This window comes from Dunckerocampus dactyliophorus, chromosome 12 (assembly GCF_027744805.1).
Source record: "Dunckerocampus dactyliophorus isolate RoL2022-P2 chromosome 12, RoL_Ddac_1.1, whole genome shotgun sequence".
NCBI lineage: Eukaryota > Metazoa > Chordata > Actinopteri > Syngnathiformes > Syngnathidae > Dunckerocampus > Dunckerocampus dactyliophorus.
In genome coordinates, this window is record NC_072830.1 from 20120489 (window position 1) to 20146777 (window position 26289).

The 26289-nt window shown below is 40.8% G+C and overlaps 1 protein-coding gene and 1 long non-coding RNA gene across 2 annotated transcripts; one reads left to right on the forward strand and one right to left on the reverse strand.

The window, feature by feature from the left end:
- Window positions 1-103: 103 nt before the first annotated feature.
- On the reverse strand, window positions 104-25577 carry ttc9b (tetratricopeptide repeat domain 9B). Its single transcript, XM_054794195.1, has 3 exons — window positions 24871-25577; window positions 6648-6830; window positions 104-5445 (listed from the first exon to the last, which is right to left on the reverse strand). Exons 1-3 carry the CDS (start codon window positions 25337-25339, stop codon window positions 5351-5353), a joined length of 747 nt encoding a protein of 248 aa, XP_054650170.1. The 5' UTR covers window positions 25340-25577; the 3' UTR covers window positions 104-5350.
- LOC129191137 (uncharacterized) lies at window positions 5558-24158 on the forward strand. Its single transcript, XR_008573148.1, has 3 exons — window positions 5558-5711; window positions 23804-23873; window positions 23981-24158. It is a non-coding gene; the product is annotated as an uncharacterized LOC129191137 (long non-coding RNA).
- Window positions 25578-26289: the final 712 nt, after the last annotated feature.

The window sequence follows — 26289 nt, forward strand, 5'->3', positions numbered from 1 at the left end:
AGTTTTTTGACCAGCACAAATAGGAGGACACACATAGCCCCCATTCTAAAAACTCTTAATTGGCTGCCAGTTTCCTAGCGGAGAAATTTAAAAATTTTCCATTCAATAGACTCTGTTGATGCTTTTAAAACCTTAAATAACCTTTAAAAAATTGTATTTGTTAAAGCCTTCTGATTGGGCAACGGTGTGTGTCTATTGTGATTTTTAATATGATTGTGAAGCACTTTGTGACTTTCTTTGTCTGTGAAAGGTGCTCAAAAATAAACTTTAATAGCTTTAAATAAACTTTTCTCTAATCATTTGACATCATTTGTAACATATTTTAGTTTGGCCCTAATACTTTTACATTACATACATTACACTCTCCTCTCTATCTTTTACAACAAAATAATGGCCAAATTAATAAAAAAGACAATCAAACAATCAAAAGTGAGTAATTTGTTGGTATTTTTGATGTAAAAAACACGTGACTCCGTTTGTTTTCCACAGCAGTATACTGTGCATTTAAACACAAACTCTCCATCAGTCTGCTTTGTCTGCAACTTTATTGATCACTGACCAATCAGTAGTAGTGCATTCCTGGGCTAGCAGTGGAAAAAACCCAGTGATGGCGTCTGGAAGTCGGGGGGGGGGGGCGAAAGAAAAGCTCTAAAGGTTCAAGGCCAGATGGAAATCCTCCATACAGCAAAACAATGTCACAGCCTTCATATTGGACTTTTTTCTTGTGTTTAGGAAAAACGAGGACGGAAGTACAAGTTCGTCAGCGTTCTCATCCAGTCCAATTTTAGCGCTCGTCTTATTGTACACAGAGAGGTCAGAAGGGCAGGTCAAAGGTCATTGCACAAGCTCAGGATCCCTCCTTAAAGGAAATGCTGACAAAAACACAGTCACAAAGCAGCTCTGCACAGGAGCTAATAGTTGTTTCTATCTCTCTCTTTTTTTTCGTTTTTTTTTTTGCTCTTCTATTCTGTCTATAAAGTAAAGCTTTTCACAACCAGAAAAGTTTTTCTTCTTTTCTTTTTTTGTACATTTATATAGTCACAAAACTTTGACAAACATGTACCTCAAATGACATCAAAAAAGCCCAGATAACACAAGCAGAAAAAATTGAAAAATTCAACTCTTCTTTTATTTTCATCTATTTTATTTTGTTGTGCTTTTTTTTTGTTTGTCTTGTTTTTAAAACCACACTCATGCCTCATATTATCTACTATTCATTTAGTGGAACCTCCAAAGTCAAACACCCCCACAACCTTGTACAAGTTGGACTACGACTGCAGTTAAAAAAAACAAAAAACATGCCCCAAAAGTCAGCAAATCTCAGAAAATTTCAGATCTCAAGGATTCTGCTTTTTCTTTGGCTTTTTTGGGCAATTTCTGTGTCACCGTCAAAGAAAATAACCAGAGAAACAAAGTGTATTGATAACCATAGAACAGAAAATGGAACACAGGAAGGGTTCAGGCTGCTCAGTACAGTTTGAGCTACGCAATTAACCTTTTCAAGCATTTTTGACAATGTGTAATTATAATAAGCAGCTGCACGAGAAATAGACGTCCTGAAGGACGGTATGGTGTATGACCCCAGAAAAACGACACCATTAAAAATGTGACGATTGTCTTATGATCCGGAATATCACAAGGTATGTAGATTGATTTATCACCTCATAATGTCAAGAGATCAAAGAAAGTTGGAATTTATAACCTAAATAACAGTAAATAACGTTTAATTATGAACAATAAAGTAACTGACGTGTGCATTACTGATCAGACGTCAAAGATGCGACTCACCTTCCATCTTGGGACATCAGGGGGTCATAAATCAATCACCACGTTCAAACTTTCTGACACAAAACAACCCGGTGCTAACCTAAATAGCATGTAACTAAAAGCATAATTGCCAGTAATAACAAGCATGCAAATGATCAAAGAAAACATCAGATAACTTGTATTACAGAACCTATAAAACACAACTAGGTGGCAGTATGCAAACTCCTTCCTGTTGTTATATTGTATTAGACTGCTTTGATGACGACTTTGGAGGTTCCGCTGGCCCCAAAAAAGATCCATGTTGTGGCGTGCAGTAGGGGTGTCACGAGACACTCAGTTCACAAGACAAGATGATACGGGAGATTGGGTCTACGAGAATGAGACAAGACGAGATTTGAACCTTACTTTTTTAAAAAGTACAATTAAAAAATATATGACAATATATCGCAATCTACTAATTTAATTTCTACTACGTTAAAATCTTCTGCACTCCGTGTGTCCTCCACCTGCTGAGACAAAGAAACCGGATGACTGAGAAAAGGGCTCACTTTGTTCATGCCGTTGTTCTATGGAAATAACATGCCAAGGTGCTGAGCAATGCACAGAGTGAACTCTCTTCCTGCCTGTTTGGAGGCAAGAGACGATATGCACATGGCAACATGTTAAGGCCGGCAAAATTATCAAGTTCATTTTCATTCATTGTATGATTAATTAATGAATTAATGTAATTAATTTATGCCCACGGGAGTTTCCTTCTGAACGAGAAAGATCTCGTGACATGAGAGCCTGTGACACCCCAAGTGTGCTGCGATACTGTACTGTGGATTAGAACTTCTCTGGATGGTGGTTGGTCTGACATGTTGAACATGAACGACGTAGCAGAGGCTGACAAAAACGACAACATGATGGAGCGGTGCCATGGAGAGAGCGACATGTAACCCCGAGGGTGCCCCTGAGGGCGGAAACTCAGCCGAGGCCATGGAGACCCAATTGTTCCTGCATGCTTGTTGATTCTTCTCCTTTGGGTGAGCAGCCAGAGATGCATGCTGACAGTATGAGGAGACTTGATGCGTGCTGCTTTAAGACTTGTATCCTCATGTTCATTGCATTTGCATACAATGTCCTTTTACTTTGTTATATTACTAATACGCTGAAAGGAGTTGGACATATTTGTGTGGGCAAATGCAAATCGGTACCTATTCGTGCCAATTTTTGGCAAGCCACATGCATTTGCCAACTACAGCATTAGGTATAATCTAATCAGATCAAATAAGATTACTGCTGATATTGTGCCACTCTCATGAAACTACATAAATGGAATTGATAAAATAAAATCAAACAAAACAAAATAAAATAAACAGGGCTGTCAAATTTTTTTTAATCAAAATTAATTAATCATGATTAATCACCATGTTACCGTATATTACCTTATCATATTATCATATTACCTTATATTTTTCCGATTTATTTTAAACTAGCAAAGCGTACATTTGGAATACAGGGAGTGAACAAATGTATTGCAATTGATGTGAAAGGGATGGGGGGGAGGGGGGGGATAAGATAAAATCAAATTTGCTTCTTCCTACTCCTTTTGGACACATGGAACTGTGAATTGTACTATGTGATGTATTCCAATGTAACTTGTATGCATGTTCAAAATAAATTAAACCACTACCATGTCTAAAATATGCCCACTTTTTTTATATTTTATTGAAAGAAAGATAAATGTCAGGGCAGGATTAGATATATATTTGTATGTATTTATAGCGCCAAATTAGCTTAACATTTAAATCAAGTTAAAAGATGACGCGCATGTCTCAAAATCTATTTACCGAGCAATGGTTTCATTAATAGCAGAATATTTGAATCAGACTTTAACTGTGAGTGAATTCTCTGGAATTTCGAGCATACTTAAATGCAGAAAATTATACTTCCCCTTTAAGAGTTACGAAGTGAGTGATAACAACATCCCCTTATTGATTTTCTTTGCATTTCTATTTATTTAGACCACCCATACACGCGTAATGATGACGTTGCTGTGATGTTCGGCGTGTCCGTGAATGCATCTCGCGGTCTGTCTCTTGACAATGAGGAAGTGTCGTTGTAATGACGAATGTACTGGAGACGTCTTTTCTTTGGAGTTGGAGATACATATATGATGTTGCACTGCTGTTGATGTGTTCTGGTAAGAATAAGGTTATAAAAGAGCGTCAGACTCTGTGTGACTCTGGGGGGAGCTACGCTGTGCCGCCATCTGTCGTCATAACAGAGCCGTGGCTTGCTATGACGTCTATGCGTTAATTACGCTAAAAAATGTAACCTAATTAATGAAATATATTACTAACCTCCGTTAGCGCGCTATTTTTGACAGCCCTAAATATAAAATAAAATAGTCTTGTCTTCTTTTGGTATGAGAGGACGTCCGATGGCTTAGGTGTTGGGACAGTGAGGAATCAAACCCGTGCCAACTACTGCACAAACAGCAGTGGCATGTACCACAACAGTACGAGATATGACCAAATAAAATGAGCTATAATGATAATGTTGTGGACAGTGACTGCCTATTATTATATTTATTGATTCTGATATAATATACTCATAATAATCAATGTATCAAAATAATGATACAACGAATACATTTAAAACAATAAACATACCCTTAAATAGCTAGCTTCAAAAGGGAGCATGAATTATCTTTGTAAAGGCAGATTTTTTTTTAATTGGATTTGATTAGATTGTGCAAGTGTAGCTAATGTTGTGTCCAGTGTATTTGTGGATACGTTTTCAATTAGGAGATGAAACTGAGGAAGGAGAGGTGTGTGATGGTGTGTGACGGCCCAGCACTCGCACTGCTGTGCTCGTCTTCTAACTAAGTCAGTGTTGTCAGAATGTCCCTGTTGTGACATCATTACTGGTGGGGGCAGGGGCTTGGGCGCAGTTGACGGGTTGGGAAGCGGGCTTTTTGACAACAAACTGAAAACACCGCAGCTTCTAACATAAGCATACCTGACAGTTGGACTAAAAAACGTAACGGATTACAAACCCATCAAATTAGCCCTTAACTGGAAAACAAAAGTCCAGAAATGTTATCCATGAATTGAAAATCTAGAGAGAAGATAAAGTCTGCTTAAAGGGCCTGAGTGAGCCCTCCTGTTGAGTCGCATGTACAATTAAATTGGACCATGCTCTTGTTGGTACGTGTCCCGCACACCTCTCTCTTCAGACCCTCCAAAAATATCTCCTTCCCCACCCTGATGTTCTCCTCAGAGAGAGAAGGCAGAGAAAAAGATAAAGAGAGCAGGAACAAAATGCTTTACTAATGTCCATTATTGAGTTTGTGATATGGGTATAATACAGCACTTTCTTTTCATCACTTTGCTTGAGGGAGAAGAGCCACAGCACCTGAGGGACAAACAGGAGGAAGGGGATGGAGGAAGTGGGAGTAGAGGAAGATGTCCTTCACTTGTCTCCTATAAACCTTTGTCCTGTGGCTGTGCTGTCATTGTAAGTAGGGTTGCGGCAGGATTCAAGGGTAAGGGTCAAAATGGGATTAAGGGTGTCAGAAGGGCAAAAAGGCCAAAGGTCAGCCCTGTGTCTCTTTGCCGATCTCCCGTTCTCGCAGTCCACTCTTGCTCATCTTCATCTCTGTCAGCTGGATATAGCGCAGCACATTGGTATCTGGCATAGAGAGACACAGTTTCATGTTTTTAATAGTGAAACTTCATTTAAAGCAACACTAAGCTAACATGGTGTTTTGCTCAAAGGCGCCCCCTTAGCTGTGGAGGGTAATTTGCATATTTAATCATTTCTTAGGAAATAATTCATGAAGGTGTCCTGTTTTGTCTGATTATTTCAGTGTCAACATTACCGTTAGCACTTATGTGACACTACCACAGCATGGGAGATGTCCTGGCTGGTCCACCAGTACTATAGTACAACACTAGGTGAGTCACAGTTGCTGTGTAAATGACAAAGATGATGTTCTCCCCTATTATGGGCCAGTGTGCCATCACCATTATTGTGACAATGTTATTTTTATATCAGTTGTTACATAGCGTTGCTTTAATATTAATATTAATATTATCAATGTATTCAATTTCATCAAATATATATTTTTTATTTTACAATATATATATATATACTAAAATCATATAATATATATAATTCAATTAAACAATGTTATGACAATAATAATAATTATTATTATAAGATAATTACTATTACAACAACACATCAATAGTAGGGGAAAACTGACCTCACAATAATCTAAACCCAGCACAAATTTCTCAGCGTAATAATAATAATAATAATAATAATAAATGAGAAAAGTCTATCATTACCTGATTATTATTATGGATACTAACAAAATTATTGAAACAACATCAAATGTTTTGTCAATTACATTAAAGTAATAAGAAAACAAAACATATACTGTATTAATAAAATATCAGTAATTCAGTCAAATAATATAGAATCATATGATGCTATACTTGTATATAAAAATATAAATGTATATATACCATTTAAAAAAAAGAAAAATGATAAAGGGTATGTCAAATCTATCGTCATTAGATTACAGAGTTTTATTTTTACCATTACCTAGAAGATGTGTTTGATTTGTTTGTTAAGCAGGATGATAAAAAAAAAGAACCCAATAAATGCCGGTCTTGAATTCAAAATAAGGTGCCAATTCAGTATTTTTTTTTCACTTTTAAATTAATTTAAAAACACATTATCCTTAATTATTGGGTGAGAAATGTGGCCAGGAGGTGGGCATCTATGCAGGTGGATAATATCTTTTCATTGCAGGCCACATTGGAGTTGTAGTTGCCCTCACCCGTCCACTTGTCACTGTATCACCCCACCCACCCCATCATCACCTGTGGGCTCACGGCTCTTGGCATCTCTCAGGTAGCGTAGGGCACATTCATAGTCTCCCAGGTGGTAGAAGGCAATGCCGGCACGGTACATGGCCTTGAAGTGGTCTCTCTGGTGACTCAGAACCTTGAGACAGTACTCCTTCACTCTTTCATAGTTGACCAGCTCCGACTGCAACAGGCAAGCTGCGACCAGCAGGGGGAGCAAAAGAGGGAGGCGGTTCATTATTAAGGAGATAGCTACCTGCAGAGTCAACTCTGATGAGGCAATCATCAGTATGGCTCCTTTTATAGAGTCACACGGTCCTTCCTCAGGGTACCAGTGAGCGGACTATAAATAGACAATAGTAATGTTGCACGAGCCAAAAAAGACAAAAAAGCAGCGTAAGCGGTTTTTGCCCCTAGGCAGGGGAGCAATGTTCTCTGTATTCTACTGTAAAGAGAAGCCATGTAGAAACAAGAGATGAATTGAGCTTGACTGAATGAATGCAAAGGTGTTAATTCTTCTGTATAAAATATGTAGACAAAAGTATTTTGGCCTTAGGATCTCATCTCTGCTATTTGTGGATGATGAGATGCTGATGGCCTCATGAGACTGTGACCTTCAGGGTAGACTGGAGAGATTTGCAGCTGAGTGTGGAGCTTCTGGGATGAGGCTCAGCACCTCCAAAGCCCTTCGGCTTGGGAGCGAGGTCTTGCCCCAGGTGGAGGAGTTCAAGTATCTCGGGATCTCGTTCACAAGTCAGGGAAGGCTACAGTGTGAGATCGACAGGCGAACTGGTGCTGTGTCGGCAGTAATGTGGTCGCTGTACCGGACCGTCATGGCAAAGCTCTCGATTTACCTGTCAGTCTACGTTCCTACTCTCATCTATGGCCACAAGCTCTGGGTGCTGACCGAAATATCAAAATCGTGGCTACCAGCAGCCAAAATGCGTTTCAGCTCAGTCATTCTGGAGAAGCTCAGAGTAGTGCCACTGCTCGTGTGTGATGATGGATGACAACGGACATTAAAAAAACATTCACATTTGAGAGGCTGAAATCAGAGGATATTTACATATTTAAATCAAAAAACAATTAATCGTTTACCAAAATAGTTGTCGATTAATTGGGTAATCGATTAACCATCAATTAATCAGCTGTACTCAATTTGCTGTATATTGACACAACCACTTTTTTACTTGAAAAGGCGTTTATTAATATTGTGGCTATAGTTTGCACTCATTAGTACTTTAATTAACCACATAATCTGTATGCAAAATAGTTTTTTGTCTGATTGTCTGACCCTCTTTTCTACTTCACTGCACAACTATCTAACATCAGCAGGACTTGTTTTTCTTTGTAGTCTTCGATCCACGAAATGCATCTTGTAGTGTGCATCCCCTGCAGCAACTCCATCAGCTAATGCTCTGATTAACTTCATTAGTAAAGACATACGCAGCTTTTAGTCCACAGAAGGTTTTAAATGACTGCTGCCCCGATGACTCAGATATCTTATCGCTCATACGCCGCTCCTCTGCTGATTGTAACCAATTGTGGGTTTTTACTTTCAGCTTCTTGCCCTTCAATCTCTCCTCCCCTCATTTTGCCAGTGTCGTAATCTTTTTCAGATATCAGAATTGCTCCTCCCTCCCCATTTGTACTCCCTCGTCTTCATGTGTCATGCTTCTTTTTTAACCCTCCTCTCTCCTCTCCGTCTGCCCTTGACACACACACAGACATCTCTGTGAACAACATGAGTCAGGACTATTAACCGGGAGGCAGGGTGAGTCAGGAGTGTGAGACAGGGGTGGGAGGCGTACGAGGAATGAGGGACAGGGCTGCATTAAAATGAGAGAGGGGGATGAGAAATATGGAGGGAGATGAGAATCATGGGAGTATGCAGTGTGAGGGTTTTGTTAAAAGCTGTTGTTGCTGCCCTACCTGTCATTACCCGTCATTGTAAGACTGTGTGTACAAAAAGCTAGTGTGAGATGAGGTCAGCGAGGTCAACATGAACAGAATCCATCAAGGAGCTCAGCCAGGCACACAGTCGTGTTTCAGGCTTTATTTAAGATCATATTGAGCTACCTTAGTTTTTTTCCAGGATTGGACAAGGCTTCTAAACCCATCTTTTATGACCTTGACAATTCATGCTTTGACAGGATGGTGCGACTAATAATAGCATACAAAAGTACTCACATTTCAGAAAGCATTTTCAGGGCTCCAGACTAACTTTTTTTTTTAACTGTGGCCCCAACTTAAAATTTTAGGAGAAAATTTATGGCACCGAAATCGGCTTGCAAAGCAGTGTCAAAGCGCTTTGAGTGCCTTGGAGGTGGAAAAGCGCTATACAAATGAAAGACCATTTGGCAAACAAGCTCATTTGAATGTTACTGTCAACTACTCGGCTGAAGTGTGGAGCAAAGGCTTGTCAGCAACAAAAAATATTTAATAATAAATACAATTAAATAAATAAGAAAATAAAATCCACAATTTAGCTGATAGGTTGCTGGCTTCTGCAAAAGTAAATACGGGACAACCACCTGTTTTTTTGAGGGTTTTTTTGCCTTTAATTGTGTAATTTGATGCTTGTTTTAGAATAATACTAATACATGGGAAATTAATTGTTCAGTAATATATTTTTGTTGTTAAAAATAACACAATTAACCGAATAAAATAACGATTTAAATATCTTTCTCATAAAAATCTGAAAATATAAAACAGTATAAAGTGAGTGTGTCACGTTTGAGCATCGCGGTGTCGTGGCGACAACCCCAAGGATGCAGAGAGCAGGACCCAAATGCAGATAAAAATATATTTTAATAATAGTAGCTGCAGTGCAGCGGCAGGGATACAGCATAGAGCAGTTCAAGGACAATAAGCAATGCGCTGACAAACGGAGCACGCACTTGAACTAAATAGAAGAGAAACAGAAACTAGCAACAGGTGCGAGTGATTAACATAAAGCAGGAGAATACCAAACAGGGCAAAGCAGGAAGCAACGACAAAATAAGAGTAAACCAACAGGGCCTAAGGCATCAAAAGGGAACATAAACACACTGTCACACGGGCTAGATCACAGAGCGTGTCAGAGTGTCCAGGTTTATGATAGCGCAGGTGTACCCAACTCGCAGCACTATTAAAGCTACTTTGACAAAACGAAAGAAACATAAAGGAGAGGTGAGCTATTTGTGTTTTATGTGACTGGCAACATTTCAATTGTAATAATAATAATAAAAATGATTAGAACATCCTTGTTTCTTCAGTTTATTGATCCATTTTAATACCTGGTATAACTAAAGGTACATTTGTTTGGACAAATATAATGATGAGCTATTTTAGTTATCATTGTTATATTTGTCCAAACAAAGGTACCTTTAGTTGTATTAAAATGAACAAGTAACTGAAGAAACAAGGGTGGTCTAATCATTTTTTCCATGATTGTTGTGCGTCCTTTGTCAACGAGCGTACTTTTATCTGTTCGCACATGTGCGTTTAGATGAAAAATTTACTCGTAATGTGTCATATTTTAGTCGCAAAATGCGACCATTTAGTCGCAGTCTGGAGCCCACAGTATATCTTATCGAGGGACTATACTGTAGAAATGAAACTTGGATATAACTTTGTGTACATTTTGTATAACAGCATAGATTTACTATCTACTGAAAATGAATCAACACAAGCCATTATTGTCTAAATATCTGGCAACATAGGGAACTACCACAATAATTGTGTCTTGCCTACAGTCAGACATGATGACGGTAACGTCACTGTCTGGGGCTGCATGAGTGCTGTTGGCATTGGTGAGCTGCGGTGCATTGAGGGAAACATGAATTCCAACATGTACTGGGACATTCTGAAGCAGAAACTGGGCCGCATGGCCGTTTTCTAACGTGATAAGGAGTGGAAACACACCTCTAAGAATACATGTGCCTTGCTGAGGAAGCTGAAGGTGATGGAGCGACCAAACCTGAACCTGAACCTAAGTGAGCACCTGTGGGGCATCTTCAAGCGGAAGGAAGGTGAAGAAGCGCAAAGAGTCTAATATCCACTAGCTCCACCTGTGATGTCATCATAGAGGAGTGGAAGATGATTCCAATAACAACCTATGCAGATCTGGAGAATTCCATGCCCAAGAGTACTAGATAACATTGGTCCTTTATACTGCTATACAAGCTGTACACTGACTACTCTGATCCAAGTTTCGTTTCTCTATTATTATCCCTTGAGAAGATACAGTATAATAAAATGCTTGCGGAAATGTGAGTCGTCTACTCACTTTTGTGAGATACTGTGTCTAACGGTACAAAGTAGAATATCATACCATAACTATTGTAGAATATGTTAATGTATTGCCATGGACTGTACTGTACTGCGTTCTATCACATCATTTCATATTGTATGATACTTTGGTGTAGTAGTGTGTCCTATCATCAAGCTAAAATATCCTCACTGTGTTATTACAGTGATTTTCAAAATATCCACTGAGTAGCACATTGTGGATTGTGCCCGTCAACAATGCAAGTGCATAATGCTGAATAATTCAGCATGGACGTGAGGGAACGGAGAGAGTCGATATCAATCAAAGTGTTTTGGTGTTTGGTGGTCAATGCTGCATGCTGTTTGCTAGATGAAAATGCTGGTCTATTCTCTTATATGTGGCGCTTCGGGACACGGCAGTAGATATCAATCGTGTTTTTGTTTAACCGATACCTTCAGCGTCATATCAATCTGTTGGGTCAACTCTTACAAGCCTCTATGCAGGAAGGCATCAATACAGATGGGCAGAATTTCAGGTGGAATCGCTTCCAACACACAGTCATATACTGAACACTCTGCTGCAGACTCTACTGGTCTATTTGTTTTTACAACTGTCGTGCACACACCCATCCATCCTGCCCCTCATTAGTGGACATGAGCGTAGCTTTCAGGGGGATTTTGTTACAGTCTGTGCTGCCTAATGGCTGAGAGGCTTCAGCAGTGGGTTGGCACAAATGCAGAAGGCCAGGCTATATCTTGCAGTCACACACCCACACATAGTAGCACACAAAAGGACAAACGATAACTCCATATAGCAGTAGCGTCACATCTCCTAAATACCGTATTGACCCTAATAGAAAGACAAAATCAAGCCTTTAAAAAACAAAAAATGTTTTCAACATGGGTATATTGTAGATCGCAATAAAAAGTATATCATATTTCATGCTTCACTGATCACTATTGTCTTAAAATTAGCATCATATCTCCTCCTCTGTTGTTTGCTAACTTGCTAACAACCTTCTTTGGGTCAATGGTGTATGTGAGTGACAGGAAGAAAAGCTTGAACTCGCTTGGGGAGAAGTTGAGATGGTGACACCTGTTGGTTTGCCTGTATAAATCTTTAGACTCCGAATATAAAACCACCCATTTTTTTCAGACTTGTTCTTTCAGTCTTGTATTCGCGTCAGTATCGGAGCAAATCCATAACAAAACTAAGGCGAAAAAAAATATCATACTGTGACACTACAGCCCTGTAAGTGGTGATAATTTGCATAATGTCACACAACTATAGACGAAAGAATCAAGGTTTCCACAAAAACACACGCGCAGGTTGGATATGATTCACTCTGATTCACAAGTCTCAAAAAATCTTCAAAGTCCACCCTGCCAAAAAAACAAGCGTGCATGTACAAGCCTTGAGCACAAGTGATGACTGGCCCACTGCGCCCTGCTGGTCCATTAGGCAGATGGATGTCATGCCAGAGAAAGTGCAGTGTGGTGAGATGCATTAAGGGTGTGATAATGACATACAATACAGGACCACTGGATCAGGTGGGGCACAGCCCACTGTGTGTGGCAGTAAACAACACACGCTGCCTGAACATACAGTATATAGCATGTGTGGCAGCTGTAAAGCTGATGTTCACAGTGGAGTTAAAAACAACAGCAGTCTCATTTACAGTAGCTACTTCACTCGTGCAGTATTTTCCCACAAAAGAGCCTTGAAGTGAAGCAAAATATTACACTGAGAGTGCAAAATGACCAATATTATCAAATGATATTGGCATAAAAATGGAATATCGGTTTCGTAACACTTGAACTGTTGAGGCGCCTTGGCAATGTGTTCAAACTGTGATTAACTTATTTTCACTCGCATGGCCTTCAAGAATGTTAACTATGTTGACTGTACAGTTAATATATATCTTTTAGGTAATAAAACGGTTTTATGAGGGTGACAGCTTGACACGGGAACAGCATCCTTTGGTTTAGAATTTGAAGGATCCACTGTATTTGGCAGTTTTTACACCAGCATCAGATCAATAACTGATGGTTGAAGCCCCCCATTACAATGCCAACAATTGAGGATTAATGCCTGCCCTTGTTGGCTTATTCCTGAACTCTGACCTCCATGGTTGAGGTAATTTCTCCCCCAATGACGAGACGATATATCAGATACGCTTTGGCGATTGCTTTGCTTTTGATTAGAAATGTGGCGTTTTGCTATGAAAGAAGACGACTAATGAGATGTGACGCCGCACAAAGGGAAGGTGCGGCGCCGACGAGGCAGGGAGATTCGTCTTAATGAGGAACCTGATGTGAACGCCGGGATGGAAGAATGAGCCGAGGTTTAATGGGATGCTGCAACGCTGGCTGACTCTGTGGGGGCCGCCATGTAATCAGCTTGAGGATTTCAAGAGAGGTGGACAAAACACAGGAAAATGTATTCAATGGAAATAACCCTAGCTTGGATGACTGCGTGACCGTATGACTACCTTGGTTGTGTGGTTGTGCAAAGAGGGTAACACTTGCTCAGGAACCCCAGTGGGTAGCCTTAAGTATCATGTCTCCCTGTATTCATTAAAGCTGAGCACAGTTAAAGCCTGGGAGGGGGAAAAAGCTGATATAAGAGAGACAAGCAGTGAAAGATTGAGGCAATGAGGGAACAGAATCCATTAACAGAGGAGGGAAAAACATCCCCCCAGAGGAAAGAGATGTGTTTATTCTCCTATTTTGCTCATTTCCTTTTCTGTACACGAAGCCTGCCCTCACTCTATGGACTCATCTCACCAGGCGCGACATCACAATCCAGCTCATTTTAAGGCACTCCTGGCCCCGGTGATTAGTCGGCTGTCCATCACCTTGTAATTAGTTCTGCAGGAAGATACCACCGAGAGAGAGCCATCTCTCCGCCTAACAGCAAGCCCTCATTTCCTCACGCATTCGTGTTGCTTTTGTGGTTCACGGTCCGTGCTCACCTACCAGGTCACCTCTCTTCTCCAACACAACGCAACTAGCCAATACAGTGTGAGCAGAAAGTGCATGATCAAATGACCTCAGCAGAAAATCTACCACATGCTTTTGAAATGGACAAAGGAACAGCGCAAAATCACATCACAAAAATGATTTTTTGTACTTTTTTTTGTGTGACGTCACAACTCTCGGACAGAACCGAAGGCCAGCTAAGAATAGCTCCACCCAAAGCAATGCTGTTCGTTATCATGAAGTCATGATGCCGCCACGACTCGGAATCATCGTACAGCTGCCACATTTGGCCACGGCAATTTAAGAGCCTTCTTCTTGTTCTGCTGCTGCTGGTTTGTACACATGTACACACACTAAGTGGTAATGTCGCAACACTGAGCCAGTCAGCAACATTCACAGGAGGACCGGACCTAACCAGTAGTATCATTACTTCATTATTTTTACATTACTATTACATAATTACACTACTCCTGCATACATTTTCTGTTAGTTCCGCAAAAACGACAGCAGATATGGAAAGTACGACATTAAACTTGAATACACCGATGGCATTTAACGAGACAACAGTGCCAAAACAACACGTTATAAATTATACTAATTTTAATAGGCCTACTTTCTATTAAACGTTTGCTCTTTTTCACAAAATCTAACACAGTTGGGTTTTTATAGCTTAATACTAGGGATGCCCGATTATATCGGCTGATACTGATGAGTTTTTTAAAAATCATATCAGTGAAGTTTTTTTCTGTCGACATTGATATCGGCATGCGAGTGAATCCTCATCAAACTGCCCGTGCTCCACACAGCACCAAGCTTGCAAGCTCAGTATTTTGCCTTTGGATTGTAAATATGCAATTTGCAATGACTGTTAAGCGCTGGTTATTCAAAGGAGGCAGGGAACAGCATCTTCCTTCAATACTTCTAATATAATAAGAATCCTTTTGTGTCGTCCATTCATCCATCCATCTTCTTCCACTTATCTGAGGTCGGGTTGCTGGTTGGGTCGGAGCCACACATAGCTAACTGTACCTGCAGCACATTGATAACAAACGACCAGCAATTTCACTGATTGTATTAGACCAGCGTTTCATACTTTGCCATTGACTTTGGGACACTAATATTGGTGGCAGTTGACATCAGTATTGGTAATGAAGTGCTGGACAGTGTCGGCATATTGGATATTGAGTAGAAAAACCAATATCGAGCATTACTTAATTCATTGAAATATAAATAAAAATGATATACTTTGCCATTGTCTACGTCGCTATATTTTGTCCAAATGAACTAAAAACAATTAACTAAAACTAAACAAAAAACTGTCGACAACCACGTATTTGTTGAACACGTACAGACACACTGATTTGACGTCACGACCAATCAGCGGTGCTGCTATCATTTCACCCAATGACACATCAAGTCACCCAATGACAGCGCAGGAAGTAGAGGACTAATAGTAATGAATGCAATTCATATAGCACCTTTCAAGAAGCCCAGAGCGCTTCACAGTAAACCCATTATTCATTCAGTCCTCAGCCACACACCGGTGGTGGTAATGTACATCTGTAGTCACAGCAACCAATTTGCGCCTCTTCTCTCGTCTCCGACCACCATTCACATTCATACACCAGTGTGTGAAGCACTGAAGGCAAGGTGGGTGTCAAGTGTCTTGCCCAAGTACACAACAGTGACTGAAATGGAGGAAGCGAGGCTCGAACCACCAACCTCATGGTCGCGCTACCTCCTGAGCCACTGCTGCCCGCAGGACTAATACTGCTGACTGAGTTCATGAAATTACAAAAAATCCAACAGGATGCTTTTTATAGGTGTTGGAATGTTTGGAGGTAAAGACAGCGTGTGTTCACCACAAGATTAAAATGCATTGTAACTGAATTTCTAACATGAGTAGTAATCCCAAAACTTCATTAGTTAATGCCTTAAATTACTGCATTACAGTAAAACGTGACTGCAATTTAGTTAGTTTACTTTTGTTACACTTTAGAGCAGCATTTCCTATTTCAGGGTTGTGAAAAGAGCTAATCGTATATTTAATTATACATTTGTTTTGTGCAGTTCCTGAGGGTATGAAGAGCTTAATTTTTTTTCAGTCTTTTTCTTGTTTGACTGCACGAGACGTCTGAGGTCGCTGTGTGCTTGTTGTTTACCTAAAGAGTCCCAATCAGGCAAACGAAAAAGAGGAGAAATACTCTTGAGGGGTTTAGACTGCTCGTATGTGACGATCTGGGACAATACTGTACATTGCTCCCCCTAAAATGCTTCCGCTGTCAACAGACCATCGTAGCAGAATCTAAAAGCAGAAATGCCGCTGACATTTGGACACAGACAAACTTTTATTGGCAAGAGGTAACACCAAAAATAACCTCTCATCAATTTGCACCACTCCTAAAATAGTTGCTGACTCAGGATTAATGTTCAGCTCCTTAAATATTTATACGATTGAGGAAGTGGCTCATCATTGAATCCTCTAATGCTCTCCTCTCGTGTAGCTTTCAGCACGTAGAATGTCAGGGCTCCAGACTAATGTCTTTCACTAGGAGCACAGTGGCCCCTAACTTAAAATTTTCAGAGCGCAAGGAGAAAATTTAGGGGCGTACACCAAAATCGACTTGTAAAGTAAATATTGACCATTAACTCTCATTTTCGCTGTATTACTAATAAATAGATACTCAGACAATAAATATCAACTGTCTTCTCTATCCACCCTGTTTCTGTCCCTGGCTCCTGGAAGGCCTCATTGGTGGCGTCACATACATTATAACTCCAATACCGCCCTCTTTCCTTCTTCTAGGGCGTTTGTCTCCATTCGTCCTCTTCAGGAGTTAATGTGGTTTGGCAAACTAGCTCATTTGTGCTTCACTGTCTACTAATGGGCTGAAGTGTGGAGCACCAGTTTGTCAGCAACAACAACTATTCAGTAATAATAAAATCAAATCTGTAAATTAACTGGCAAGGTTGGCAACTTTTGGAAAAATAAATAAGGGACACCTCGTTGGCAGGGCCAACCAGCGGGGACCTACTGTATTCTCTTTAGTGTCCAACAGCTGAAACAGCTGCAGTATATTGTGAGTGAAAGCCGGCCCTCAAATAGTACATAAGTGCAATTCAATAAAGCATTAAAAAGCCTTTTGTTGAGGTCATCTGCTTGCTGGGCCATTATCGGACTGGTGCTGGTGTCATACAGTATGTGGACACTACAGATTATCATCAGTCTTTGCTGTGAGTTTTATGGCACACATTGCTTGGCTAATCTCGACACCAGGGGTTCCCAAACTTAGGGTGCTTGATTTTGACTGGTTAAGACTGAATCAACAGTCAACTGGTTGCAGCCAAGCAATGCAGTCCGTTTTGCCTCAAGTGCTTTAAGACACACCAATCAATTCCACACAATGACAGACTTCTTAGCAATTATCACAGCCGTCCCTACTTGAAAGAAAGCAAACAGTAGGGAGAAGGCTGTTTTTAGTCCAAATGTATGTGCTGTATGAAGCGTGCAAAGGGTCTCTAAATTGTCACTGTCAACTGGCAGCAAGCGTGACGAGGCGTTCACTGACAGGCCGGCACAATCTGTGCTGGGAAAAGATTGGGATTCTTATTTTTGAATAGATGCGCAGCTTTAGGTCTGTGAATATAAAACAGCCAGTTGGTTTATTGCACAACCTCTACTGCAGCACCCAGGGTTTTTGATATGTCAAATAGCATTAGCAGATGGTCATTAGTGACAGCTTACGTAGGCGGAGTATGGTCTCTCTTTGATGGCTACTACTAAACTATTGTGACGAGCTCATGTTAAATGTTTGTTTGAATAAAGCCCCGCCAGTAAAATGTCTAAAAAGCACTACTACAACACCACTAAGCGAATAAGAAAGAATATTGTTTTTGCCATTTCTATTTCTGCTTTCCTCCTCCTCTCTCTCTTTTTGCCCCGGCCTCTCCCGGCCTCACCGATGACGTAATCTTGTGATTTTGTATTTATTTGTATATTGGCTCTCAAGCAAGTCAGCAGGGCTGCAGTATCAATAATTTCCCCTGGATTGTTGCATGCCACACTGCTCATAAACAAACATCATCGGGGATAATGTAGTCCTGTAGTCGCTTGGTACATGGTCTACAAAGGCAAATAACCCCCGCTGTCAATTACTATTACTCATTAATTACTATTACGACGTTGGTTTTGTTGCCGCTGTGTTGTGCAATATACAGGTATGTGTTCACTAATGACCGTGTGGTTGGAGAGGCCGCGTTCTCATGCACTCCAAATCATTATAAAGGTTAAAAATAATTTTTTTGGGATTCCTTTTTGAGGTGCCGCAGTTATAAGTAGAGCATTTACAGTACTAGCTTCTCCCGGTATTACTGTCTCTGAATTGTAATATGCAAGTTTGTGTTACTTTTGAGTTACTTTCATCAGAAATTTCTAAAATATGACATTAAACTTGACCTTTGTAATGACAACAATCACCATTATACAAATCTTAACAGGCCTACTTGCCCTTGACCTTTTGTACCTTATCACACGTGACATGTTTTACGGTAGCGTTAGAAATGTTAATAAATATAAAGATGATGCAACTGACATATTTTGTCCAAATAATGTTACTCTGTCAATTGAAGTGACGAACGCTAACATTTATTTGCCAGGCTTTACGTGCCTAACATGTCTGCACACTGAGCCACATCAATGACATTTATTTCGCCCGGTGATGCATGAAGAGTCGCTGAAAAGCCAGCCAATGACAGAAACCCAATCATGGTGAGGGGAGTAACACATGCTGACCAAGTTATCGTGATCAATTTTATAATTCCCTGTTTTTTATAGGTTGCAAAACGTGGACATGTACATGTTGTATAAGCAAATGCCAAATTAGTTCAACAGCAAAAAGGAACTGTTACTGTTGCAGGCATCCACCTTGTTACTGCAACCGCACTCATTTAATAAACATGCTACCATCAACACTACTCGTTAGAGGTCATGATGGTTTCCTCCCTTCTTTCTTGACTTGTCCCTATCCTTCCTGGTCTGAGGATAGTCCCATCATATTCAATACATCTTATTTTAGCCCCTACGTCCCCTCCCTCATACTCCAAATCTTGTTAATATGGAGGGAGGTGGTGAAGACAAGACTGGACAGACCATCCTACAGTGTGAGTACAGTAGAGGGAGCGCCAGTCCTGACCGTGCCATCTGCAGCCCTGGCACAGAAGCTTTCCATCATGCTCTATGGCAGACGTATGGACAAACCCCAGCCCATCCGCCCCAACTCACAGTGTAGCCACCGTGTCCATGCTTTACCCCTTTCAAAAAACATCATTTTCTTCTCTGCTTTCATCACTGGTTCTTCTTCTTTTATCTCATGAGCTCTCCTGGTGAGGGAGCTGGCTGGAGATGAAAGGGAGGGGTTTTCTGCTTATGCATATGCAAGCATACGGTGGACTGCAGCAGCAGACTGTGGAAGCCTGGTGTTACACATGCAGGCTGACTCCTAAAAAAATAGCCCAGGTGGCTCCTTGAGGCTGCTACGGAGTATTGTTAGCATCTCACAGCAGTTCCTCTTTAATTGCACTATGGTCCAAACAGATGTTCTCAATGGCAATGCTGTTTTGTTATGTCATGGTTTGAAAGGTTCACTAATGACCTCTGTGAAGACTTGAATGAGATAAGTGCTAAAATAAAATAACAGTAACAGCAGCGAACTTTACTCTACGAGCGATCTTTATATTACTGTAGCTCTCCACTTCATTCTCTCCATTCAGTTAGAGAAGGGGTGTCCAAACTTTTTCCAGCGAGGGCCACATACTGAAAAATGAAAGGATGCAAGGGCCACTTTGATATGCTAAGATATGCTAAGACAGTATACAGTATGTAGCTCAAGAAAAAAATGCATTTCACCTTTAAAATAGGTGAAATGCTACTAAAAACAAGTTTTTTTTCCATCATAATACGAGTTTATTCTTGTAAAATTGCGACTTTTGTTCTTCATTCGATTTTGACCTTATTCCCATAAAATTACAGCAGTTTTTTTCCCCCATTTGCGCTGTCTTTGAGGGGTTTTTTTCAACTATTTCAGTTCAGCTTTCCTCTTGTAAATGTTCTTCTTGTAATTATAACTTTACATCTTTTAAAACAATAGTGTATTTTTTTTTCTTTATTTCAACATTGTTACTGAAATGATATTTTACCTCATTTTACAAGTTTATTCTCATAAAATTGCAACTGTTTTTTTCTCTTAATATTTTTGACTTTACTCTGGTAACATTTCTGCTGTTGTTTTTTTTTTGTGTAATTTTCCAAATATTTCAACTTTCTTCTCCTAATATTTTCACTTTATTGCACCCAACCTAAGTTTCCAAAAATTACAACTTTATTCATTGTTTTTTATTTTAAAAAAATAAATAATTCAACTTCATGCTACTAAAATGACATTTTCCTTCATACTATTACTTTATTATTGTCAAAGTATGGCTTTTTTTCCTTGCTAGATTACAACTCTTCTTTTCATATTTTGACTTTTGATTAATTTTAAATTACATTTTTAGACTGTGCTGCGGGCCGATAAAATCGCAGCCACGGGCCGCAAATGGCTCCCTGGGACCGCACTTTGGACACCCCTGACTTAGAGACATTAACTTTAGAAAACCGACATTTTGGACTACAAATAAATCCCATACAGATAATCCTTTTAAAACTACAATTTTAATAGTCGACATCCCAGGCAGGACTTGAACCCAAAACGACCTGGCTGTGATGCAGATATGCAAATCACATGTGCCACCATACTGCCAATTTTCACCATCAGGAAGACCTCCGACCTTCTGTGAGACCTCACGCAAGACCTCAGCGAATCTGAGGCGCGGTTGGTATTAATGACTGAAGCATGCACCCCGCTGCACCATTTGACACTGCGTCCGTCACATGACATCAAAGCGCGAGTAGCGTTTGTAGCGACCGCTCTACTTTCATTCATATTATATGAGGTGTTAACTTCTTTTTACACTTAAAATTACGTCAAACCTGAGCTGTTTCATGAGAGCAGCACTTTGACGCTGGAATACATTATTTCTATTTCCATTCTTTCCTGTGGGAAACGCTGTTGAAAATACAATCAAATCGGAGGTGGAAAGACTGTGCTCAAACTCATAAAGTATTTTTCAAATCAGCAGCTATTTTCCATCGTCCTTGAATGTAGCCATGACATGCTGCAGCCGCATCATTGTCGTCATGATGCAAACGGATCAGTTCATACAAAAAAGGTGTTGTTTTCTTTTTCTTGTTACGAAACAAACAATTCCAATAATCCCATCCTGCGAGCGGCGCTGCTCATGACTCATTCCCGGATCGGGGCAGTCGGGAGGAACAAAGGAACATTTGAGGCAGGAGATCAGAGTGAGCGGAAGCTGGAGCAAGTCAGTCCTGCTTCTGTGCAATTTATGATGACACAGCTACAATTTGTCTTTTGTCTTTTCTTGGGATGAAACAATACCACCCACAGGTTTTCCCTTAGGATTTTTTGAAGCTGTGGTGGTGGGCTGCATGGGAGGCGGACTGCTATGTACATAAACTGAGTAGTATGTCAGTGAAAATAGCTACATAGCGTTCATTATGCATGCGCTTATTACGTTTAGTTAGTTAGCATTTGCTATCAAACATTCCAGATATTTTATACAAGAAATTAAAATGATTATGCAAAAGACAATGCAGCCGAAGACAAGGCAAGGTATTAAAAAGCTTTCAGCAATGGGCACATTTTCCATTTCATAATGAAATAGTAGTTTGACAAATGATTTATTTTCTACGTAGCTAGCCGCTACAAGTGAACAGATGACTTTTGTTATAGATATAGGCATCTTACCGCCGAGTTCGTTTATCCATAATCTGAATAATAAAGATGAAAAGATAAAGATGAAAGGTGCATTATCCGTGTGTGGCTGCTGACATCTGTTCTCCACTTTTTTTGCCGCCGAGGCACAAGAGCGAATCAGGAGGGGGCTTAATGTCAGCTGACTGATGTCATATGACATCTACAAAGTGACGATTATAATATGGGTGACACGAGACCCACACTACCTTTGCAATTGCCGTAATGGGCACCCCTGATATAGCATACAGTATACAGTATATGTCCATTCATACATTGAGTATGTACAGGAGCACTGCAGGGAACTGTGCTCTCTCCTGTTCTGTTTACCCCGTACAAGGCAATGCAAATATACCATTGGAATATACAGTACATACAATGAATGAATACAGGTGTAGCTAATGGGGTGACAAGTGAAGCTACAGTACATCAATGGTTGATTTGCACTGTTTTGCTAATAAAAGTGTTTTAAAAATGGGAGCTGGGAGTGAAAATGGCCGTCAGGAGTCAGGATGAACAAGCAAATGAAGCACTGAGCGAAGGCTATGAGGAGCACTATTAACTACAACAAGAGGGACGAGGCCCAGTGATGGTTGCTATGGTAAATATGGCCCCCTGTCGTGTGTGTGGCGCTCCCCTCCCCCTCTTCTTCCTCTTCCACTGCTCCTCGTTTTTCCTTTCCTGCATGTTACTGACCGATTCGCTTCCATCTATCGCCTTATCCCAATGCTCTCCTTAAATCTCCTTCACCCCGCACCACCTCCACATACTTGCTTTATGCCACAGCGGCCTCACTAAAGTCGACCTTCAGTGCATCATGGCAGCACAGATACTAACTAGAGCATCTGTCATGCACACACACACACACACACACACACACACACACACACAATCTTCCCACAGGTAATGATGTCTTATATGTGATGGGCTGTAAAGAGACCTCTATCTGACTCCTCAGGGGAGTACTAGACATTAGGTACACCTGCACCATCTTATCATACTACTACAGTACAATACCTAAAAGGTAGGCAATATGTTTATTAGGAAGTGTCAAACAAATATAAAAAGAAGCTGACCACTATATAATACAAGAAAACAACTCAAATAAAGTAAAACTACGCACCCTCAAAAGACGCGTGACAAACTGAGTGGTTTCGGCTGAATTTATAAAGAAGTGTGACAACAAACTTAATGAGTTGAGGCAATTTCAGCGGAAATTGTGTGTGACTGCAGAAAAGCGGACACTAAACTGAAATACAGGGTGAATGTTGAAATCTCCAAGAAATGTGTCGAAATCTTCAACGAGGATCAAAGCAGAATGTCACATGTCACGTGAAATGTAGAAAGAATCTCCACCAACAGGGGGCGGCATTGAAATTGTCCCCCATCGTTTTCAGTTCAGTTCAGTTTCAGTTTCAGCCACAGAAAATGTTGAATTACGGAAAATGTCGCAATTTTTAGAAAAGTCCCGATAGTAGCCTGCATGTCCTGAATGAGCTGAACATTTTGATGTTGGAATGGTTGGTGAGAAAAGTGGGTGTAGTTAGCGGACCATAAATGGCTTACAGTCGTCCCTCGTTTATAGCGGTTTATTGCGCTATAGGAGTCAATGCTAATAAATGGAATATTTTCGTAGTTAGAGCATAGAAAACCCGCATAGAAAACTGCCGGTTGGCAGTTTTTTAACGGGATAGTTCAGATTTTTTTACATGAAGTTGTATGACATCCCCATCAGCATTGTAGTCCGATAACAGCGACTTACCCCCCACTTGGTCTCCTAAGTCCAGTTCTGGTCAGATTTCGCTCACATCTTCTTCCGCTGTGCAACACATACGTAAACAAGTTGGCCGTGGCGCTCCGTCGCTGAAGTAGATGCGAGCGTCTTCGTCACATACACATGAACGCACAGGCGACAGTGCGCAAGGATACGGCGGGGAGACAGATATAACGCCAAGCGTTTTGTGAGGTCTGATTTCTTTGAGAAGGCATTTTTGTGACGTAAATGTATTCATCTTTTGAACGCATATTGTTTTGAGAAGCCAAACTCTTTGCTTAATTCTTCCCCAGCAACTAAGCGGAACTACGTACTTCATCACGGAAATCTGACCAGAACTGGACTTAGGAGACCAAGTGGGGGGTAAGTCGCTGTTATCGGACTTTAACGCTGATGGGGACGATGTATGACGATGTATGACGATGTCATACAACTTCATGTCAAAAAATCCAAACTATCCCTTTATATAGAAAGTGGTATCAGCAGGGAAAAAAAGGAGCGGTGCAGCTATGAATCCGGCAGAGGCGGCTGTCACACAAGTTATTTCACTCAAGATTATCAAGCAGGAAGATGCTTTGACAAGACGTGATGTGTAAGTACACATTTTATAAGTACAGTGCTATATGGCTGTATTTATGTAATGTGAAAAATTACATTTAAATGTGTGTAATACTGGTGAAAGGCATATTGCAGGTTTTAGAGTATCAAACACAGGCATTTTTAGGGCTTTTTATGGGTGCGTCCATTATAATAGCGAGGACTACTGTACTCATATTTGCTCATGGCAAAGAGGGGAGTTATATTTCAGCAAAGGAAAACTGTTTTTGAATGAAATTACAACTTTGGTCAGTACATTTCTGTTTGTAAGGTTATTTAATCTATGATATATATATTTGTAAGATACTACTGTATTTTTCAAAACAAATCTCTGTTGTTCTTGCGTACCACTAGATGGAGCCCGTGTACCACCAGTTGTGCTCGTACCACAGTTTGAGAATTCATGCTGTCAGGTGTACAAACGCACCAATTTGGTCTACAAGACATGGACAAAATTGTTGGGACACAAGATGTGAGAGAAAATAGGAAGACTTTATAAGATGTTTGATGTTTTTTCTTTCCATTAACCTAGAAGACTATTAAGATCAGAGGTTGCTGATGTTGGACCTTAGAGGGGTGTTATTAAGTTGGATATTTAAGATCAGAGGAGCAAAACGAAACATAAATGCTTAAAGGGTGTGTCCCAACATTTGTAATATGCTGTATTTTACGGCAGCACCTGAAGACAAATCCACAATATGAACCCAATGAACCAGAAGTAGAAATGGAGTCATCATTACTCCTTTTTTGATGTGCATCTCACCTGTCAGGCTGTCGTAGCACTCTATCTCGGTGCTCTCCACGGCTCTCCACTGCTCCTCGGTCAGCTTGGCGGCGGCTTGGCTCAGCAGGTTGACCTCAGAGCCTGTCGTCCCGTCGACGACGTGCACCCCTTTGAGCTGGAGCAGAGCCCGGTGGTATTTACCTATGGCCTCGCGGAATTTCTTCTCTTTGTAACAGCGGTGCCCCTCGGCCTTGAAGTCGATGGCTTTCTGGATCTTCGTCTCCATGTCCATCTCGGTGGAACCGCCGACTCGACCCCCTCCGTCTCCTCCACCACCCCCACCTCCGGCGGCGGCGGCGGCTGCTGCTGCCAGACTCCGGCCACCGGTCTCCGGGTAGCTTTTGAGGCTCTTTATCGGGTGCTGCTTGGCTTCCATACTGCCTAGTGAGTGGGACTGGAGCCGGCCATGGTGCTCTGTGAGGGAGGACCGGAGCAGCGTGCTGTGCATAAAGGATGCGGTTCTTGGACTGGGGAGACGGCGCGCCTCGGGGAAAAAAAGCAGCACGAGACAAAGTTAGCGCTTTACGGATATAACTATTTGGAATTAAAAACGACAATAAATTGCGGCGACATTTAACAATTTACTCCCCCCCCAAAAAACAGCTTGCTTGTGCGGTATACTCGCTAGGATGTGTTGTGGCAACGTCTGATGGACGCGCAGCTTCAGCACCACAAGACACGCGACCGCCCCTGCCGCAAAGCATTGTGGGGGAAAACACACATACACAACACTGGAGTCGTGAGGGTTTTACTGCAGCCCAATTTAAGAAACCGTGCAGTATTCGCGTTATTTCCCATTATTGTGTGGCACAAATGTCCATCTCACTTTTAAAATTATACAATTACTTAATTACTAATTCAAACCATGTTTACCTTTTTTTTTTAGAAAAGTAAAAAAATACAGTGTAAACATTTTAATTCCAGTTTCACTGCAGTTCAACAATGCGTGATGACGTCATCCGCCGAGGTTTCAAAGAGATTGAATGGTGGGAGGGCGGGGTGGGGTGGGGGGGCTGCAGAGTAAGACAGCTACCTCTAGCGGCCATGAAATCAATCACACCCCCTTTTCCTATGACGTAACCTGCAGGACACCAACCTGCCATGCAGTATACGTTGGTGCAGATTGCGTGGTTGTACACGTCCAAACGCACTAAATACACAAATGATCCATACCACAAACACCATAAAACACATGCGACAGTCAAATGCTGTGCATTAAAAATGCTGCACTCACACAAATGGCGCAGAATCAAAACAAAAGAAAAATGCTACAAATGCCAAATACACACACAAACCCACGAAACACACACGTAAAGAGAAATGCAGCAAGTTCATGGAACTAATCGTGGGTTTAGCAAGGCTACCAGGGGCACCAAACATGAGGAATATCCCTTTTTA

What these genes read in the sequence shown, in the direction of transcription:
- ttc9b (XM_054794195.1), bottom strand. Translation starts at nt 25,339, where the DNA reads ATGCACAGCACGCTGCTCCGGTCCTCCCTCACAGAGCACCATGGCCGG. An exon ending in GTGCTACGACAGCCTGACAG is followed by an intron (nt 6,831 to 24,870) that starts GTGAGATGCACA and finishes TGCTGGTCGCAG; the next exon opens with CTTGCCTGTTGCAGTCGGAG. An exon ending in CAAGAGCCGTGAGCCCACAG is followed by an intron (nt 5,446 to 6,647) that starts GTGATGATGGGG and finishes TCTCTATGCCAG; the next exon opens with ATACCAATGTGCTGCGCTAT.